This window comes from Sus scrofa, chromosome 12 (genome assembly GCF_054392235.1).
Source record: "Sus scrofa isolate SSC_HxYL_T2T_F1_AM1 chromosome 12, Sscrofa_HxYL_maternal_Yorkshire_Landrace_v2.0, whole genome shotgun sequence".
Lineage (NCBI taxonomy): Eukaryota > Metazoa > Chordata > Mammalia > Artiodactyla > Suidae > Sus > Sus scrofa.
Window position 1 is genome coordinate 27,231,278 of NC_139394.1, and position 21,364 is coordinate 27,252,641.

General features: G+C 40.2%; 1 protein-coding gene across 8 annotated transcripts in view; it reads left to right on the forward strand.

Annotated features, from left to right (window-relative positions):
• Nucleotides 1–825: 825 nt before the first annotated feature.
• LUC7L3 (LUC7 like 3 pre-mRNA splicing factor) overlaps nt 826–21,364 on the forward strand; it is a 113,286-nt gene continuing 92,747 nt past the window's right edge. For all 8 annotated transcript variants that reach the window (XR_014821229.1, XR_014821227.1, XR_014821228.1 and 5 more), the window contains exons 1-6: nt 826–1,060; nt 14,195–14,261; nt 17,181–17,220; nt 18,704–18,848; nt 19,211–19,285; nt 20,969–21,073. Coding sequence is in view for 5 of the 8 variants with exons in the window: in XM_005668921.4 (XP_005668978.2) it covers nt 962–1,060; nt 14,195–14,261; nt 17,181–17,220; nt 18,704–18,848; nt 19,211–19,285; nt 20,969–21,073 (531 nt within the window). In the remaining 3 variants the exon portion in view is untranslated. The remainder of the gene's footprint in view (nt 1,061–14,194; nt 14,262–17,180; nt 17,221–18,703; nt 18,849–19,210; nt 19,286–20,968; nt 21,074–21,364) is intronic.

Below are 21,364 nucleotides of genomic sequence, written 5' to 3' on the forward strand. Positions count from 1 at the left end.
CACAGCAACACCAGGTCCAAGCCGCATCTGTGGCCTACACCACAGCTCATGGCAACGCCGGATCGGATCCATAACCCACTGAGTGAGGCAACCCGCAACCTCATGGTTCCTAGTCAGATCCATTTTTCCGCTGCACCACGACGGGAACTCCTATATTTATTTCCTTAGTGACTGCCTCCCTTACTAATCCTCAAGGTCTGTGTGCCTCAAAGGTTTAGAGCTTTGCTTCAAGAACTTACCTGGCACATGTAAGTACTCTGATATTTGTTAAATAAATAATTTAGTAATTAAAAAAAAAATCCAGACTGGGAGGCATACTCCTCTTGACCTTGTAGTCAAGCCTTATCTCTTCCTGCCTTTATTTCCTAGCCTTGTGAATCAGGGAATGGGATGGGAGGACCAAGCCAGATAGAAGAGGTGGCAAGCACAGAGACTAGGAGAAGGCAATCAGAACTCGTTATGAATGCTGTTCTTTGGGTTTCCTCCACTGGAAGATGGCACTGAGTGGTACAGAGGGATGCAATGTCCTTTTCTCCATTTCGGAGTGGTGTCGAAGCTTCAAAACGTAGGCTTCTATTCCTCTAAAAGAACTCGAGAAGACCTAAGTTTGGGCAGCGAGGACGAACGACCTAACACGCTAGGAAGCCTTTGGTTTCGCTTGGCGAGGGATGGGGAGGTGCTACTGGGCAGGGGCGGAGTCCTGGACTCTGCAGGCTCCGCCCCCGGGCCGGTGGAGGCGGCTGGTCCTCACCTCCCAGGCCTGGGCGTGTCCCGGCGGGCGCACGCGCGCGCACGGCATGCTGGGAAGGCACCCGCGCGGCGGCCATTTTGTCTTGTCGGCTCCTGTTTAGAGGAGGCTTTGAGGCCTGTGAGCGGGCCCGAGGGGGTTGGCGACTGTGTCGCCGGCGTTTTCTTTGGAGGGTGCCAGGGCTGGTGGGAGCAGCCCCCCGAGGAAAGCACCATGATTTCGGCTGCGCAGTTGTTGGATGAATTAATGGGCCGGGACCGAAACCTCGCCCCGGATGAGAAGCGCAGCAACGTGCGGTGGGACCACGAGAGCGTAAGTCCCGCGGGCCTTGGGCCTGTGCCCGGGCGCCGTGGGGGAGGGGAGCGGCGCGGGCTGGGGCCTTCCCCGGGCTGAGGTGCGATTTGGGGCCCGGGCCACCCCGGGGTCAAGTGTCTGACCCCCGTGGCGGGAGGGAGCCGGGAGGATAGCCCAGAGGGAGGAGTCGGCCTGGATCCTCGGATGTGTGGTGATTTGTTTTTCGTTGTTGATTTACTATCAAGGAAGTCGAAAAAGACCCTTGGCAGAATCGAGAAGCACTTTAATGAGGCAGGGAAACGCGGGAAAGGAAGGAGTATTTGATTACGTTTAGAGGCTCCGGAGTTTTCACTCACTATGAAATAGAGCAAAGGGCAAGTTCTTCCGTTATTTGGGTTGAGCGTCAGATTTAGACTGAAATTTCTGGCCAGGATTAGTGATAAAAATCGTGGCAGTGTAGTATTTCAGTAATGGTTCAATTTCGCTCGACGCTTAAGAGGAAGTAAAATTTTAAGACATCATAATTTCGTAGGGTTCACCGTGATTTACAAATATTTTTGCATAGCAGTACGTTCCAGTAAAGCCATTCAGTAAATGGTTAGTTGTCAGAGCTTTTTTCTTCACATGAAACTCATTTGCTCCTTTTAACACTTTAAAGATAAATGATTATAAATCCAGTTTCATAAATGAGGCTTGAGAGGCTGATCCAAGGTGTCCTGGCAAGTTGTTTAGCGAAAAAAAAAATCTTTGTAGTCTTCACTTTCCAGTGCTGTAAACCTGGCTGTCAAGCACATGCCGTAGGGGTATTTCTGGTGTTTTGAATATGGTGTGTAACGTTTATTTCAGGTCTTAGCAGAAAAATAGATGAAGAATTTAATTCTGCATGTGGTTATAATCTAACACATGGTAATTTAAAGGCAGTTGCTAATCAGAATATGAAGGAATAGTTAATAGCCTTTTAAAAAAATTGCATATTTTAAACAGGCTTTGGTCAGAGTGAAATTTTTCTTTTGCAATGCTGGAAAACAAGTTGGTGCTAGAGAAGTCCTTTCAGTATCTTAAATAAGCGTTTGAAGTTTTTGTGGGGTGATGCCTGAAGTGTTAACGGTAGGAATCATTGTATGGGTTAAATTCACTCATCAGTCACTGACCTCAGGAGAGGTGAAGCTTTTTAAACTTTTTTTTTTTGACATTTGGGTTTTTCCCTAAATTGTCAAAATAAAAATAGAGTAACTTTGTTGCTTGCCTTGACTTTTCTAGCCATTTCCTTGTGACACGTAACTTTTTTAACCAATGAAATCAGTAATATTTCTATCTAAGCTTAGCAAAAAAAAAAAAAAGAAAGAAAAAACCATTACAATTTGCTTGATGTGCAAATAGGACGTTTATCTATTTTGAGTTAAAGAGAGAAAATTGGTTTTGATTGCCTGCTCTTCAACTGGAGCAGCCTATGCCTGTGCCTAATTGGTTTTGAATAAGTTTTGTGAAGAAACTGTTTTCCTGATAGTATTTTATTGCCATATTGCATTATATGTGATGGGTTTGTAACATTAGCAATGATGCTCCCGGAAAAGCAACTTAAGTTTTATGCAATTTCAGTTACAGTTAATCTGCTTTACTCTTGGTTTTAGTGCTTGTCACTGATTTAAACTTTCAGTGCTTTGCCAAAATATTTTATGCCATTTTATGCCTTTGATGACAGATCGCACTTCATTCTAGCTTCAGGGATTTGAAAAAGTTAATTGCTGGTGTTTCAGCTTCCTGTTTCTAAGAAAAGGTTGAAGTAGACCAGGAACAAAGCACATGGCTCTTCTGAATAAATTGGAATTACTATAGAGTTTTATAGGGGGGTAAACTCGAGGCGTCACTTCCGGGTCATTTGCTAATGTTGTCTGTTAGTGCTAGAATCCTGGAGGAATGGACAACCCCAGAATATGATGGAAGGGTTTCACCATCCCTGTAACCTGATATTCAAACTATTTTTGCATTCCTACTTTATCTGGAAGTTTTTCTTTGCCACCCTTGCACTAGCTGGGAAAATCATTTCAGCTGGGTGGGGTCCTTTTGTTTAATGATGAATGGAAACTTCACCTTAGTGTTAGAAGCAGTTCCTAGATGTCTGTATCTGACTGATCTGTGGAATTTGTTTTAAATACAGATTTCTGTACTTCACGGCCACCCAATGCTCCCCTCCCCCATTCTGATTCTTTGGGTCTAGTGGAAGGCCCCCCAAATCTACACTTTTTTAAAATGGCATCTTTTGCATTCTAAAGCTCGTGAGCTACTCCTTCCTGACTCATTTCCTAAGCATTGGGTTTTTTTTTTTTTTTTTTTTTTTTTTTTTATTTTATTTTTTTTTATTAAATTTTATTTTATTTTCCCACTGTACAGCAAGGGGGTCAGGTCATCCTTAGATGTATACATTACAATTACAGTTTTTCCCCCCACCATTTCTTCTGTTGCAACATGAGTATCTAGACATAGTTCTCAATGCTATTCAGCGGGATCTCCTTGTAAATCTATTCTACGTTGTGACTGATAAGCCCAAGCTCCCGATCCCTCCCACTCCCTCCCCCTCCCATCAGGCAACCACAAGTCTCTTCTCCAAGTCCATGATTGATTTTCTTTTCTGAGGAGATGTTCATTTGTGCTGGATATTAGATTCCAGTTATAAGTGATGTCATATGGTATTTGTCTTTGTCTTTCTGGCTCATTTCACTCAGTATGAGATTCTCTAGTTCCATCCATGTTGCTGCAAATGGCATGATGTCATCCTTTTTAATGGCTGAGTAGTATTCCATCGTGTATATATACCACATCTTCCGAATCCAATCCTCTGTCGATGGACATTTGGATTGTTTCCATGTCCTGGCTATTGTGAATAGTGCTGCAATGAACATGCGGGTGCATGTGTCTCTTTTAAGTAGAGCTTTGTCCGGATAGATGCCCAAGAGTGGGATTGCAGGGTCATATGGAAGTTCTATGTATAGATTTCTAAGGTATCTCCAAACTGTTCTCCATAGTGGCTGTACCAGTTTACATTCAGCATTGGGTTTTTAATTGTGCGCCAGAAGCAGCACTTGGGGGAAGCTCATTTTTAAGTGAAGGATGAGTCGGTGATGCAAATTACCTTTCATTTATTTGTTAAGGTGTAAGTGTATGTAACTACTATCAGGGAAAGTGGTTTGCTTTACAGGCATTTCCAACTTTTGTAGATTAACTTTGAATCTGAGAGAAAGTAGTTTTCAGGTAAAGTCAAATCAGCTTTAATACTATTATTCCAAGGATTCATTGGCACACCCTCTTCGTTTTTTTTTTTTTTTAATATTTTTACATTTCCTTGAGATTATTAGTATTTTTTTCTCTACTATGTTAATCCTAAACAAGCTAATAAGGAGTGTGAATACCTTTCAGTTAGTGGCTGCAAGGGAAGATTTCAGTGTTTGACAGAAGGCCTTAGTAACCTTCTGATCATTTGAAGAGTTGAGGTTGTAGAGAATTGTAAAGTCTGATCTGAAGTTTTTATTTTTATATATAGTGGGAACTTTGTAGTTCAAATTGAGGGTTTTATATTATAGATTTCAACCACAAAGTGAAATTGCATAACTGTTGGCTTAATTCTAATAACATATAAGTGAGATGTCTTTCATCAGTTACCAAATTCAGTATGTCCTCTTGTCATTGAAGTTTAATAATTTATGAAGGGAATGCTAGCAAATATTGTCATTGACACTGAAAGTTGTTTAGAAAAGAAAAAACAGTTAAGGTTTTCTGTACATATTTTTACTTGTGAACTTTGTTGTTAACATCTAAAAAAGGGATTCACAATCTAGGACGGAAATTGGAAACAAAAATTAGTAATTATAGTGCATGACGTCTACAAGTATTTTACTAGATAGTTGTAGTTCATAGTCAACCCCCAGTTTTTTTTTTCCCCCTCTCAGAAATGTAAACATTGCCCTGTGGACTAGAGGTTATGGATCTGATATTGTCAACTGCTGTGGCTCAGGTTCAATCTGATCCCTGGCCTGGGAACTTCTGCATGCCATGGCCAAACCGCCCCCCCCCAAAAAACAAAACCAAACCAAACCAATGAGTTTGAAAAAAAAAAAATTACTTCTGGAAATTGCCAGCAGTGTGTCTATATGTTGTGTCAGTAACTGCTGTGTGTTTTTTTTTCCCTTTTTCTCTAAAACACGTGCAGAAGTGAATAGTACACTGAACTATACTGAACTCTGCCTGTACCCCTGCCCATACCGAACAAAACAACGTCAAAAACACTTGGCCAATATTATTTCCTCTGTATCGCTTATCTTTCATTATTCGAAGCAGTTCTATCATTTCAGTCTAAAACACATCATTACCTACCTCTAAAATGTAAGGATTTAAAAAATAACTACAGGGAGTTCCCATCGTGGCTCAGTGGTTAACGAATCCGACTAGGAACCATGAGGTTGTGGGTTCGATCCCTGGCCTTGCTCAATGGGTTAAGGATCCGGCGTTGCCGTGAGCTGTGGTGTAGGTTGCAGACGCGGCTCGGATCCCACGTTGCTGTGGCTCTGGCGTAGGCTGGTGGCTACAGCTCCGATTCGACCCCTAGCCTGGGAACCTCCATATGCCGCAGGAGCAGCCCAAGAAAATGGCAAAAAGACCCCCCCCCAAAAAAAACCCCACAATATTATCATGCCAGAAATATTAAGGTATTAATATTGATTTCTTAATCATTATTAAAAAATAAAATAAAATTTTAAAAAATATTGATTTTTTCACAAGGGAAGAAAGTAGCTTAAATTAGTGTACAGGACTTCATAGTTTAATGAAATATGTTTAATTTTCTTATAAGTTGGGGGAAATTCCTGCAATTTAACAAAAATGGATCACTCTTATGGTAGATACAACAAAATATTATGGATATAGCACTTGGCCTGAGAGAACCATTATTTGGTGACAGATATGAAGGAGTAATGCCCTTTTGTTATTAGCACAGTGGGGGAAAAGTATAGGGTCTAGAAAAGCACGTCTGAGAGGGGCACTTAATCCAGACTGGGGTACTTGGGGAAGATTTCTTAAAGTGGCTTTTCAATATTGGGACCTAAAGGATTAGTAGGAATTAGCCTGAGGGAGAGAAGACAAATGTTACTGGGGCTGGAGACCGTCTTGGGCCTGAGAATTTTTATTTATTTTTAATTTTTTTAATTTTTTTTTTGTCTTTTTTTTGTTGTTGTTGTTGCTATTTCTTGGGCCGCTCCGGCGGCATGTGGAGGTTCCCAGGCTAGGGGTTGAATCGGAGCTGTAGCCACCGGCCTACACCAGAGCCACAGCAACTCGGGATCCGAGCCGCGTCTGCAACCTACACCACAGCTCACGGCAACGCCGGATCTTTAACCCACTGAGCAAGGGCAGGGACCGAACCCGCAACCTCATGTTTCCTAGTCGGATTCGTTAACCACTGAGCCACGATGGGAACTCCGGGCCTGAGAATTTTTAAATAACTGAAGTCCTTGATTGTTTTTTGTTGGGAGAAGGGGCATGTGGATAGATGGGCAGGAAACTTGTTTTGAGTGTTTTTTATAAGCCTTGTTAAAAGTTGGGACTAAATAACAGTAAATAACTGAAGGCTTCTTAGCAGGAGAGAGGTGTTTACTATCTGGCTGCTGTGGAAAATTGATTAAAAGGAGAGTGAGGAGTTCCTGTTGGCTCAGCGGTAACGAACCTGACTAGCATCCATGAGGATGCCGGCCGGTTCCACCCCTCGCCTCAGTGGGTTGAGGATCCAGCCTTGCCGTGAGAGCTGTGGTGTAGACTGGCAGCTGTGGTTTGGATCTGACCTCTAGCCTGGGAACTTCCATATGCTGCATGTGTGAAAAGCAAAAAAAGGAGAGTGAACATGACTGATTACTATATTAGGAATTGGTGTTACTGATTTATGTTCCCTCTGATTTAGAATTATTAAATTGATTTTTTAACAAAAGTAAACTTGCTTTATTATAAAAGATTAAAACTTATATAGGCTAGTGAAAGGACAGTGAAATCTGTCCTTGCCTCCCCTTCCCATCACCAAATCTCCCCTGAAAGGCTTAAAAATTGGTTTGTATGTTTCCAGATTTTTTCCTAAAATTTACAGACATACATGTATAAGTGTAAGTTGTTCTATAGTAGTTGAGTGTAAGTTCTATGTTAGTTCATATGTAAGTTAATATATACTTAACTTTAACTTAGAGTGTGGAATCTTTCCTTGTAGGTACATGTAAATCTGTCTTCATCTAACTTTCCTGGTGGATATGTAGATTATGTTAAATTCTTTTACCATTACCAACCAAGCTGCAGTGAACATTCTAGTACATATAGCTGAGTCACTAAGTCACATGCACAGTTTATATTTTGATGGGTGCTGCCAAATTGTGCTCAACTCTAGTAATGTTTGGAGCATTCATTTTTCCCAGCACTGTATTTAACATCAGATATTTTAATTTTTGACAGTTTGACTTTAATGTGATGGAAACTAGAAATTAAAATTTTTGGAGTTCCTGTTGTGGCTCAGGGGGAACAAATCTGATTAGCATCCATGAGGGTGCACGTTTGATCCCTGGCCTCTCTCGGTGGGTTAAGGATCCGGTGTTGCTGTGGCTGTGGTGTAGGCTGGTGGCTACAGCTCCTATTCAACCCCTAGCCTGGAAACCTCCATATGCCATATGCCGCAGGTGCAGCCCTAAAAAGACAAAAAAGGCAAAATTTTTTTCTTTTTCCTAGCTAGAGCCCTAAGATTAATTGTATTTCTGCATTTTCTTAACTGGTAGTGAAAAGTTTGCTCTTAAGGTTGAATTCTTCTGGTCATTGGCGTCACCTTATTTATCAAAAGAATAATCGTAATTATGAGAATTCTGCCCCCTCCCCCCAGCTGTCCCCATGTTTTCTTCCCCACCTTTGGTTATCAGATTTTTAGGTCCAAGATGGACATTTAGTTAAGACCTGCTGAATTAAACAATGTGTTAATATTTTTATATATCCTCAGTCCCTGAGAAGGGTTAAAAGAAGCAGTCTAGGAGTTCCCATAATGGCTCAGTGGTTAATGAATCTGACTAGTGTCTGTGAGGATTTGGGTTCGATCCCTGGCCTCACTCAGTGAGTTAAGGATCCGTTGCTGTGAGCTGTGGTGTAGGCTGGCAGCTGCAGCTCCGATTGGACCCCTAGCCTGGGAACCTCCATATGCTGTAGGTGTGGCCCCAAAAAGACAAAAAAAAAAAAAAAAGAAGAAGATTTAAAAAAAGCAGCAGCAGCAGCAGCAGCAGTCTAGAAGCAGTCTGTGTAGCTAGAGTTTATTGGGTTGAGTAACTTTTTTTTGGCCATGCTTGTGGCATATGGAAGTTCCTGGGGCCAGGGATTGAGCCTGAGCCAAAGCAAAGCAGTAGTCAGAGTCACAGCAGTGACAATGCCAGATCCTCAATCTGCTGCACCACAAGGGAACTCCCCAGTAACAAATGTTTTGATGTACCATTACAATAGTATCTAAAGGAGAGTTGAAGAGTGGAAAGAGCACACAGAACACAGAATTAGGAAAATAGATTTTAATCTGGATCCTTTTAGTAGCTAGATGCCTTGAGGGGGCGTCATGTGGCTGATCTCAGTTTCTCATCTCAGATGGAGTGATTGGACTAAATTATAATTAGATCTGTAGGCATGTCGAGAAGGCAATGGGTGATGTTTTAAAAATCAGACTAATTTGCCCATTTCTCCAATTTAATAAACATATAGGTTTGTTTTATTTTTTTTAATTTTTTTTTTATTGGTCACATCTGTGGCATATGGAAGTTCCTGGGCCAGGGATTGAATCCAAATTGCAGCTCTGGCAACTCTGGATCCTTTTAACCCACTGCACTGGGCCAGAGATCAGACCCTTGCCTCTGTATCGACCCAAGCTGCTGCAGTCAGATTCTTTTTTTTTTTTTTTTTTTTTTTTAAGCATTAGCTTTTTTTTTTTTTTTGTCTTTTTTGCCATTTATTGGGCTGCTCTCGCGGCATATGGAGATTCCCAGGCTAGGGGTCTAATCGGAGCTGTAGCCACCGGCCTACGCCAGAGCCACAGCAACGTGGGATCCGAGCCGCGTCTGCAACCTACACCACAGCTCACGGCAACGCCAGATCATTAACCCACTGAGCAAGGCCAGGGATCGAACCCGCAACCTCATGGTTCCTAGTCGGATTTGTTAACCACTGTGCCATGATGGGAACTCCTGCAGTCAGATTCTTAACCCACTGTACCACAGTGTGAACTCCTGTAAACATATAGTTTAAATTTTATAATCCCACTATGAAATACTTATTGTTTCCCTTTTTTTTTTGTATTGAGGACATCACGACAGAGTTACAATCTACGGTTTTTCATAGTGGCAGCCAAGATTCAAACTGTACCAAGTAGCCTCTCCAAGCATACCTGTTTCCACTTGCCTATTTCATACTCTATCCTTTTTTTTAAATTTTTTATTATTTTTATTTTATTTTATTTTATTTTTTTTGGTCTTTTTTGTCTTTTGTTGTTGTTGTTGTTGCTATTTCTTGGGCCGCTCCCGCGGCACATGGAGGTTCCCAGGCTAGGGGTCGAATTGGAGCTGTAGCCACCGGGATCCAAGCCGCGTCTGCAACCTACACCACAGCTCACGGCAACGCCGGATCGCCAACCCACTGAGCAAGGGCAGGGACCGAACCCGCAACCTCATGGTTCCCAGTCGGATTCGCCAACCACACCACTGCGCCACGACGGGAACTCCCTCTTTATCTTTTCATGGTTCCTTATGCCTAAACTGTCTTTCAGCTTTTCCACTTCTGAACTTAACCAATTCAAGCTTTACCATCTGACATTCATTCCTAAGTTCCTTTGTGTGTCTAGTGATGTGTGTACATTTTTTTAGGTTTTTATTTTTTCTATTATAGTTGATTTACATTGTTCTGTCAATTTCTGCTGTACAGTAAACGGACCCAGTCATACACATATATATATACCCAAACACTTACACACATTCTTTTTCTCACATCCTCCACATGTTCCATCACAAGTGACAGCAGGATCCCATTGCTTATCCACTATGTTTTAATACACTCTATTTTTCTTTTTTGTCTTTTTAGGGCTGCATCTGTGGCATATGGAAGTTCCCAAGCTAGGGGTCAAACTGGAGCTGTAGCTGCCGGCCTATACCACAGCCACAGCAACTAGGGATCTGAGCCAGGTCTGCGACCTATGCAACTCATTGCAACACCGAATCATTAACACACTGATTGAGGCTAGGGATTGAACTCTCATCCTCATGGATACTAGTTGTGTTTATTAACCGCTGAGCCACAACAGGAACTCCCTCCGTCATTTTGCTGTAATGGTGAACAGTATTAATCTTATATTTACTATGAAAACTTACATACATACATAAAAGTAAAATGCATAGCAATAATAAAATTTCATACAATGAGGGTAGAATGCTAAGTTTAGTTTTTAAATTATATAACTATGATTTGTAGCTTTAAATAATGGTAGAATGTTGGTAATAATGGTAAATATATTTTATGTATCTATTACAGTTGTAGGGAATTTGTTAATTTTTGGACCCTCGGAAACAGGGTTAGTAATTTGAAAGATAATTAACATTCCCTCTTTGTCTCTGTTCTCCTTCCCCCAAATGAAAGATATTCTTTTTTTTTTTTTTTTTTTTTTTTAAAGGCCTACACCGGTGGCATATGCAAGTTCCCAGACTAGGGTTTGAATTGGAGCTGTAGGTTGGCCTATGTCACAGCCAAGGCAATGCAGGGTCCAAGCTGCATCTGCAACCCTCGCCACAGCTTGAGGCAATGCAGGATCTTTAATTCACTGATCAAGGTCAAGGATCAAACCTACATCCTTGTGGATACTGTTGGGTTCTTAACTTGCTGAGTCACAATGGGAACTCCCAAGAGCTCTTTTTTTTTTTTTTTTTTTTTTTAATTTGCTTTTTAGGGCTACACCCGCAGCACGTAGAGGTTCCCAGACTGGGGGTCCAGTTGGAGCTACAGCTGCAGGCCTACACCCCAGGAACATCAGATACCAGCTGCAGCTGCAACCTGTACCACAGCCCATGGCAACACCGAATCCTTAACCCACTGAGCAAGGCCAGGGATGGAACCTGCAACCTCATGGTTCCTAGTTGGATTTGTTTATGCTGCGCCATGACGGGAACTCCTTTAGCATATTTATTTTATGGGTGATAGTCTGTACCTTTTAATCCTCTTCCCCTATTTTGCCCCTCACTCTTCCTTTTCCCCACTGGTAACCACTAGTTCTCTATATCAGTTTGTTGTTGTTGCTGTATTTGTTTTTTGTTTTTTTTTAACTTTATTTTTTGATTCCACATATAGGTGATATCATACATGTCTTTTTCCGGCTATTTCACTAAACATAATCCCTTCCAAGTCCATCCATGTTGCAAATGATTAAATTTCACTTCCCCTTGTGGCCCAGTGGGTTAGGAACCTGATATAGTGTCCAGGAGAATGCAGGTTCAATCCCTGGTCTTGCTCAGTGTGTTAAGGATCCTGCATTGCCGCACTTTGCAGCATAGGTTGCACATGTGGGTAGGATCTGGCATTGCTGTGGCTGTGGCATAGGCTGGGCGGCAGCAGCTCCAGTTTTACCCTAGCCTGGGAACTATATGCTGCAGGTGCAGCTATAAAAAGAAAAATTTAAAAGAAATCTCATTCTTTTAAATTTTTTTTGTGTTCCATTTTGTGTATATACACCACATTTTTGTTATTCATCTGTTGTTGATGGATAGTTGGGATGCCTCCATATCATGGCTGTTGTAAATAATGCTACCTTGAACATTAGGGTGCATGTATCTTTCCTTTGTTTTTTTCTCTTTTCATTTTCTGGCTGCCCTGCAGCATATGGAGCTCCCAGGCCAGGGATCAGGTCCGAGCCACAGCCATGACCTAAGGGGCAGCTGGAGTAACATCAGATCCTTAATCCACTGTGCCAGGCCGGGTATTGAACCTGCATCCCAGAGCTCCTAAGATGCCGTAGATCCTGTCAGGCCACAGTGGGAGCTCCTTTTTAAAAAATTTTTTTTCATTACTATTACCTGCAGCATGCAGAAATTCTGGGGCCAGGGATCAAACCTGAGCCACAGTAGTAGTGACAATGCCAGAACCTTAACCTGTAAATCACCACAGAACTCTCTCTCTCTCTCTTTTTTTTTTTTTTTGTTTTTTGTTTTTTAGGGTCCCCAGGGCATATGGAAGTTCCCAAGCTAGGGGTTGAGTTGGAGCTACAGCTGCCAGCCTGTACCACAGCCACAGCAACTTGGGATCTGAGCTGCATCTGCAACCTACACCAGAGCTCATGGCAGCGCCCAATCCCCAACCCACCGAGTGAGGCCAGGGGCAATATTTTGCCTGTGTACCCTAAGCCCAGCTTTTCTGATGATTTATTTTTTAAAATGACCACATAAATATCACATCAAGTATTTTGAACTGAGAACTGAGTGGAGAATACTTATGTATTTTATTTTATTTTTTATTTTTTTTCCTCTTTTTTTTTATTACTGAAATGAATTTATCACATCTGAAGTTGTATAATGATCACAACAATCTAATTTCACAGGATTTCCATCCCACAGCCCAAACACATCCCCCCATCCCCCAATACGTATGTATTTTAGCACTAGCTCTGCTAATGATTTGACTAGTATCCTTATGGATACTAGTCGGGTTCATTTCCGCTGATCCACCATGGGAACCCCTTGCTTATATCTTTTTGAATTAGTGTTTTCTTTGGCTATACACCCAGAAGTGGAATTGCTGGATCATACAGTAGTTCTGTTTTTAGTTTTTTGAGGAACTTGCATTCTGTTTTTCAGAGAGGCTGCACCAATTTACATTCCCACCAGTAGTGTAGAGGGGACCCCGTTTTTCCCCATTCTTGCCAACATTTGTTATTTTTGGTCATAAAGTGCCTTTTAAAGAACTAATTTATTTGTAGGAATGATGTTTATGTTACAGTATAATCTTTAAAATCAAGTATTAGAAGAATTTATAAAGAAAATGGTACGAAGATACTACGATACTACATGGCTACATGTAACAGGATAATGTTGACATAAAACTAAATTTGTGGTGTAAACATGGTATTCGAATATGATTGTTCTTTATGACTTTAGTTTTTCTAGACAGTTTATGAAACCACATTGCTTCAAATAAGTGTGAAGCAATTGACCTTTGAAGGAAAAAACAATCTATTTCAGATTTAACATCTAGCCTCTAAGTGTCTCACAAAAACCTGTCATTCATCTTTCTTTCATATGTCATAGTGCGCTGATAATTTACCCAATATCAAGGATTATATGAAGGGAGATATTTTGCTTAACAGGTTTTGGTTTTGCAGTGTTACAAGATTAAAATATAGGATAGCGCAGTCTCAGAATATATCTAAAGGAGTTACAAAAGTACTAATGGGGAAGTCAGTTTTGTTTTAATAGTTCTTCCTCATACCATCAAAGTCACTCAGTGAAATGCTGGCATGCGTGAAAATATCCAGTACGTTTTAGGGCCTGTTACAGGATCACTGAGTGAAAATACTGAATCAGATTGTGCTTTAAATGAGTGTTATTTGGCATTTAGATAGTGGTTTCCAAATCCTAGGCTGTAAATTGGTTCTGGTCTTTTTGCGGGGGGCGGGGGGGGGAGTGCAGTCTGGGACATGTGGAAGTTCTTGGGCTCTTGGGCTAGGGAACCTGGTTCACAGCAATAACCAGAGCCACAGCAGTGACAACTCCAGATACTTACCCTGGGAACTTCAGTTATGGTCTTTAACAAAGTTAGAACAATAAAAGATGACATTTATTCTGGTTGTCTTTCCAATATTTGTTGCTGCTGGGAGGTGGAGCAGTGGTTTCTGTTACCATAATAGAAATAGAAAATGCTGGTAACTGTCAGTCCTGCACTTCTTGTACTGGAATGCAGGCATCCGAAAGGCATTAATTTACCTAACTAAATGGTTTAACAAATGAAATTGTTGTACTTGGTTGAAAGATGAAGATCACGAAATGAGAAAATAGTTATTTGCACCCTTTTCTGGTATGGTTTTAAAACTGAGCAATATAAAAAAGTTAAATTACTTTTGTTTTTCTTTATTAGGTTTGTAAATATTATCTTTGTGGGTTTTGTCCTGCGGAATTATTCACAAACACTCGTTCTGATCTTGGTAAGTGAATTTTCTGTGTAACCTTTATCAAATTTATGATTAAAGAAAAACTGGTGCTTTATAATTTTGAAAAGAAGTTTTCTCTTAAAGGGTTGTTGATAAAGTAATTTCTTTCCTGGTTTAGATTTTGAATGTATTAATAAATGCCAGTCTGACTAAACATGGCGGCTTAATTGAATATACATATCTATTTCCACTCCCTCCTGAAACTCCTCCACTAAAACGAAAATTTAAAACCAAAAAAGGTGTTAACGGAAGAGGAGATAACATTAGAGATGTCAACAAATTTTTGGAAGATGACAAGTGGATGGAAGAATAGAAGAGAAATCTGTACCTTAAAAGCCTGCAGACGGGGATATTAAACAGAAGCAAGAGTTTGATCAGCAGAACCCTGGACAGGCTCAGGATTTGGAGGCACCAGGTACCATAGAAGGCAGAATTGAATCATGGGGCTGAAAATAAGAGATTAGTCTAGTTTAGGGTTTTTCAACCTTGACATCTAACAGTTTGACCTGGAAAATTCTGTGTTTTATAGGGGGCTGTCCTGTGCATTGTAGGATGTTTTGCAGCATCCTTGGCCTCTACCCATTAGATGCCAGTAACATCTCCCAATTGTGACAGCCATAAATGTCTTCAGGCATTGCCAAATATCCCTTGGGGGCCAAATTTCCCCTTCTTGAGAACCGCTAGTCTAGGTGATCAGATTCTTAAGACCTGTGCATCTAGTGATTCTATGTCTCCCACCCCTACAGCCCAGGAGACTAGGAGGTTGTTTCTGAAGAAATTGGGCTAAATAGACTAGTTCATCGGAACAAAATGCAAAAACCAAAACCAAAACCAAAAAACAAAACCCCAAAACCTGAGTGATTGTTTCTTCTCCCAGGGATGGTACTTAACTTGTATCATTCTAGATACATAGAAGAGAAATTAATTCATTAAGCCCAATGCTTGCCTTAAAGCATCAGAAACACGGTAGGGCTGGATGTATCTAGATACTGGGATTATGGATACAGGACAGGGCAGTAATGAATAAAAATGAGACTGTAAGCGAGATTAAATGAGTCTATATTCTTAATAGTGAGGTTTTCCCATTCCCTTCCTCTGCCCTGTTCCTAGAAGGATACAGCCAGATGTTTTTCCCCAGGCAGAAGAGAAGAGGATTCTTTAGAGAAAGTGAACAGTTCCAGAGAAGTGATTTACAGGTACTGACCCTTGGGGAAAGTCTTGTTGCTTGATTTTCCTGTGGTAAAGCCCATTAGTTGACAAGCCTTGCCTGTGCACACCAACTTTGAGTCAGTTTTTGGAAATGTTTTGCCAGCCAAGGAATACCAGTCAGACATTTTGAAGAAAACGTTCAACACAAAAGATTAACCAAAACCAACAGAAGGAAAGAATTTAGTGAAACATATAGTGGATGATGGGGGAAAACAGAAGAAAAAAATGTTAACGCCATAACTAAATTTAGTATCCTCAGAGAAATAAGATATTAGGAGGAATAGGATGTGTAAAAAGGGAAGGTTTGAAGAACTAAAAAGAGCTCTTGGAAATTAGAACTAGAGAAATCAAATCAGTGGAAAGTTTTTTGAGGATAAAATAAAGGAAATTTATGGAATATTGGGAAAAAATTAAAATTTGAAGAAGTTATCAGTCCATTGCTGATAGCTAATTAAGAATTCTAGATAGAGAAAATGGGAGGAAATTTTAAAATTGTATTACTGAAAGACTTGACTTTTTAGATTGAGTGTGTCCTTTAAGAGCTCAGCAAAGCAAATGAAAAAAATTCATACCAAGGCACACCATTTGTGAAATTTCAGAACACCATGGGTGGGGGTGAGGCACATAGGATTATCCATCAGAATGGCCTCAGATTTGTCAATAACAACACTGGACGCTTGAAGACACTGGAGAAACACCCTCAGGATTCTGAATGAAATTTTTTTTTTATCTAGGTTAGCCACATAGCCAAAGAGCAAACATGAGGGTGAGAAAAACATTTTCAGACATGCACGGTCTCAACAAATATATCTACCTCGAACCTTTTCTCTGGAAACTCCAACACATGGGCATAAACCAAGAAGGAGAAAAATAAGAGATCCAGTAAATTGCATCCAATACAGACCAGAAAAGGAATTTCTAAGGATGACAACTCTATTAGTGGACTTAGATAATAAGCAGGTTGGAAAGCTCATGGAAGAAAATGAAGCTGATATATTTTGGATCTTGAGGGAAATTAGTATTGAGACAGTTCTTGTGGCAGAGTTAAAGAGTTTGAAATGAGTTTGGATATATAGAAACATAGAAAAGACTAAACAGATGAAAAAATTGCAGTAAAAGTATAAAGTGTATCAAAAGTGTCATAATGCATCATAATGCATAATGTTTGGCTCAGCAGTTAAGAGGACTTGCATAGTTAATAAACACTGAGTGTTTATTTAACCTAAAATTTTGATGCCCAAGACAAAGTAAAATAAGCATAGAATTTAGAGATAGGGAAATGGATTCCAGAAGATATAGCTTAAAGGATTAAAATTGGTTGCCTCTTGGAGTTGGTAAGGGGTAGGACTAGCAACTTCGTGTACAGAGACTCAGAGTTAATAAGATGTCATTGATGGTTCAGACCAGTGGTCTGCCCTTATCCCAGTTTTCTTGTATCAGTAAGGAACAATTTTCTCGTTTCTCTTGTTCCTCTTTTTTCTTTACTTATGTAGTAGTTTTGCATTATACTAATCTTGAAGACAAGGAGAACAGTTTTCATGTGCTTACTTGGGCACATGCTTCATGGTTCAGTAAGCTCAATTTAGGTGTCTACAGACTACTGAGTGATTGAATGGATCTTATCTCCTAAAAAGAACTTTTTGTTTTGGCAAGAGAAAAGTTAACCTCAACAATAATATACACTTATATCTCTCATTCTTTCAGGGCCGTGTGAAAAAATTCATGATGAAAATCTACGAAAACAGTAAGTTGCCTTTGTTCTGGTCATCCCTCTCTTCTTCCCAGTCATTATTTTTTGAAGGGGACAAAGACTGAAGTAATTGAAATTTATGCAAAATGATTGTCATTATTTGGGGGTGGTAGAAAACTTCTTATGATATCTTAAGAGTACATATTATATGCCAAACATAAGCCTAAATAAGCTTTCTTTCTATATCACTTTTTCTTTTTTTGGCCACACCCATGGCATGTGACAATTCCCTGGTCAGGGACTGAACTTGTGCCACAGCAGTGACCTGAGCCACTGCAGTGAAAATGTCAGATACTTAATCTGCTGAGTCACACAGGGACTGCTCTGTATCACATTTGTGAAAAATATTATTGAAGTATAGATGATTTACAATGTCATAAATGATTTATCAAGAGAGGTTGAACTATGGGAGTTCCCATTGTGGCTTAGTGGTAACGAACCCAACTAGTATCCATGAGGACGAGGGTTCAGTCCCTGGCCTTGCTCAGTGGGTTAAGGATCCGGTATGCTGCAGTGTGGGTCACAGATTCGACTTGGGTCCCACATTGCTGTGGCTGTGGTGTAGGCTGGCAGCAACAGCTCTGACTTGACCCCTAGCTTGGAAACTTCCATAATGCTGTGGGTGCTGCCCTTAAGAAAAGTAAAGTGTCATATTTTAAATTCCACATATAAGCGATATCATATGGTATTTGTCTTTATCTGACGAAACTTAGTATCCATCTGGTAATCCACTGGTGTTCACTAGGTCCATCCGTGTTACTGCAAGTGGCATTTTTCTTCTTTCTAATGGCTGAGTAATGTGTGTGTGTGTGTGTGTACAGTCATGGTTTTGTCTGGGTATATACCCAGGATTGTAATTGCTGGATCTTAGGGCAATTCTATTTTTAGTTTTTAAAGGAAGCTCCATACTGTTTCTTGCATGGTGTGGCTGTACCAATTCACATTCCCACCAGCAGTGTAAAAGGGTTCCCTTTTTTTTAAAACCTTCTCCAGCACTCACTCTTTGTAACCTTTATAGTGACGGCCATTCTCACTAGCATGAGGTGGTACCTCATTGTAGTTTTGATTTGTATTTCTCTAATAATTAGTGATGATGAGCATCTTTTCATGTGCCTCTTGGCCATCTGTATGTCTTTGTTGGAGAAATTTCTATTTAGGTCTTCTGCCCAAAGCATCTGTTTTTTAACAGCCCCATTTTGTAAATGAGACTTGTCCTTGGGCCAGGGACACAGGTCCAGTGTAGTGTTTAAGCATCTGGATTTTCCTGAATGTAAAATGTATACTCTGAACCAAATATACTGCTAAATACTGCCTTCCTCTACCAGGATGAGGGAGAACTATAAATTCACTTCTTATAACCTGGTTTACTCTTTAGCCTAAATGCAGTAATCCGTGAGTTTAGTTAAGATGGAATATGAGAGTTGTAATGGATGAAGATTTCTTAAAAATAAAAGCTTGTTTTTTTCATTTTTATTAGGTATGAGAAGAGTTCTCGTTTTATGAAGGTTGGCTATGAGAGAGATTTTTTGCGATACTTACAGAGTTTACTTGCAGAAGTAGAGCGTAGAATTAGACGAGGCCATGCTCGTTTGGCATTATCTCAAAACCAGCAGTCTTCTGGGGTGAGTATGAAATTAATTTACAGTCTTTGTATAGTGTCCTTGTCCTTTGGAAACCCAGAGATCTCCCTATTATTGAAACTTGTGTTCAAGTTCATTGATTATTTTGTGTTCTTTTCTGACATAAAACTTAAAAGATGTTTTTTTCTTCAGTCTTTATTAGTAAATGTGCTAATCATAGGGTTTTTCCTCTTAAGTAACTGACAAAATATGCAGCTGATTAACAGAAAATGAGATAATTGTGTTACTACCCTTGAAATCCAGCATTTTAATTATTAAATACAAATACTAGGTGTGGTGTATGAGGAGTTCGGATGTTTATTTTTGTATTTTAGTTGTTGACAAGATTCTATTGTCTTCATTAGGCAGCTGGCCCAACAGGCAAAAATGAAGAAAAAATTCAGGTTCTAACAGATAAAATTGATGTACTCCTGCAGCAGGTGAGAATTGCGTGGTATTTTGGGAGGTGGGGGCCATACTTAAGGCACACAGAAGTTCCTGGACCAGGGATTGAACCTATGCCATGCCACAGCCTGAGCCACAGCACTGACAATGCTGGATCCTTTACCCACTGAGCCACTGGGAACTCTGAGAATTGTGTGTATAATGTCAGAAAATACTTGGAGAAACTCTTAACTGGAGAAAATATAAGGATGGCAAATAAATACAAGTAAAGGTGCTCAATGTCATTAGTCATTAGGGAAATACAGATTAAAACTACAGTGAGATGCTTATTGTTCACCTATTAGAATTGAATAGGTTGATCATATTAAGTGTTACTGACGCTCTCCATGTACCCTGATTCAGCCCTAAAAAGCAAAAAAAAAAAAAAAAAGTTAAAGGAATGCACCATGAGCCATTCCACTGCTAGAAGGAAATGAAAGCATATGTTTACACAAAGAGTTGTATACCAGTGTTCAGAGTGGGTTTATTCATAATAGGTGAGTGAAAGAAAAGAAGGAAAACAGAAAAAAAAAAACAAATCCTGGAAATAACTCTCAGATGTCTGTCAGTAGGTTAACAGATAAATTGTGATTATATAGTGTGATACTCAGTAATAAAAAGGAATTAAGTATGTGTAACAATATGGATGAATATGAAGTTTTTTAAGTGGCTATATTTCCCCCAAAAGTAATAAAAAGTACATGGTTCTGTTTATATAAAATTCTGGAAAATGCAAATGAATCTACAGTGACAGAAAGCAGATCAGTGGTTGCTTTGGGAGGAAATACTGCAGAGGAGTGGGAGGAAGTCTTTTGGGGTGATGGATATGTTTATTATCTAGATGGTGGTAGTGGGAGTCAAACCTTATGAAATTGTGCACCTGAGAAATTGCTGTTTATTTTTGGTCAAGTGTACGTAATTAATGATTTAAAAAAAAAGAAAATCAGGAGTTCCCATCATGGCTCAGTAGAAACAAATCCGAGTAGTATCCATGAGGATGTGGGTTCAATCCCTGGCCTTAGTCAGTGGGTTAAGGATCCAGCATTGCCACGAGCTGTGGTGTAGCTTGCAGACATGGATTGGATCCTGCACTGCTGTGGCTGTGGTGTAGGCCAGCAGCTGCAGCTCCAGTTTGACCCCTAGCCAGGGTACTTCCATGTGCCGTGGGTGCGGCCCTAAAAAGCAAAAAAATACGTGTATAAAAAATTTAGGAGTTCTCATGGCTCAGTGGTTAACGAATCCAACTAAGAACCATGAGGTTGCAGGTTCGATCCCTGGCCTTGCTCAGTGGGTTAGCGATCTGGTGTTGCCATGAGCTGTGGTGTAGGTTGCAGATGCGGCTCGGATCCTGTGTTGCTGTGGCTCGGGCGTAGGCTGGTGGCTACAGCTCTGATGAGACTCCTAGCCTGGGAACCTCCATATGCCACGGGAGTGGCCCTAGAAAAGGCAAAAAGACCAAAAAAAAAAAAAAAAAAAGAAATTTTTTTTTTTTATATTACATAAATTTTTTAAAAAAATCAGAAGGTTAAATTAAACCCATAGAGTCTTAACTAAACAAAACCAAACAAAAAGACCCCCAAACAACCATTAAATGCTAATGAAACTTGGGGGTAAAAAGAAAAGTACTTGGGATGATTTGGTTCCAAGACACCCTGATTGCTTTTTTTTGTTCCCCTTAGATTGAAGAATTAGGATCTGAAGGAAAAGTAGAAGAAGCCCAGGGAATGATGAAATTGGTAGAACAGTTAAAAGAAGAGAGAGAATTGCTTAGGTCCACAACTTCGGTGAGTAGCAACCTCATTTTGATTAACCCAGGCTGTTCATTGAGAATTACTAGGATGTGTTCCTATTGGAGAACAATTTTTCTAATGTCCTAATTTGAGAGTCAGCAGTCTTAAAGGGCCATATAGTAAATATTTTAGGTTTGTAGGTCACAAGATTTGTAATATAAAAGCTCTGCCTTTGTATTATGAAAGCAACTTCAGACAATACATACAGCAAGTGGGTTTGGCTTTGTTCCAATAAAACTTTACAAAAACCGGCTTCTAGCTGCTGGCTTGCCTTAGATCCGTTAA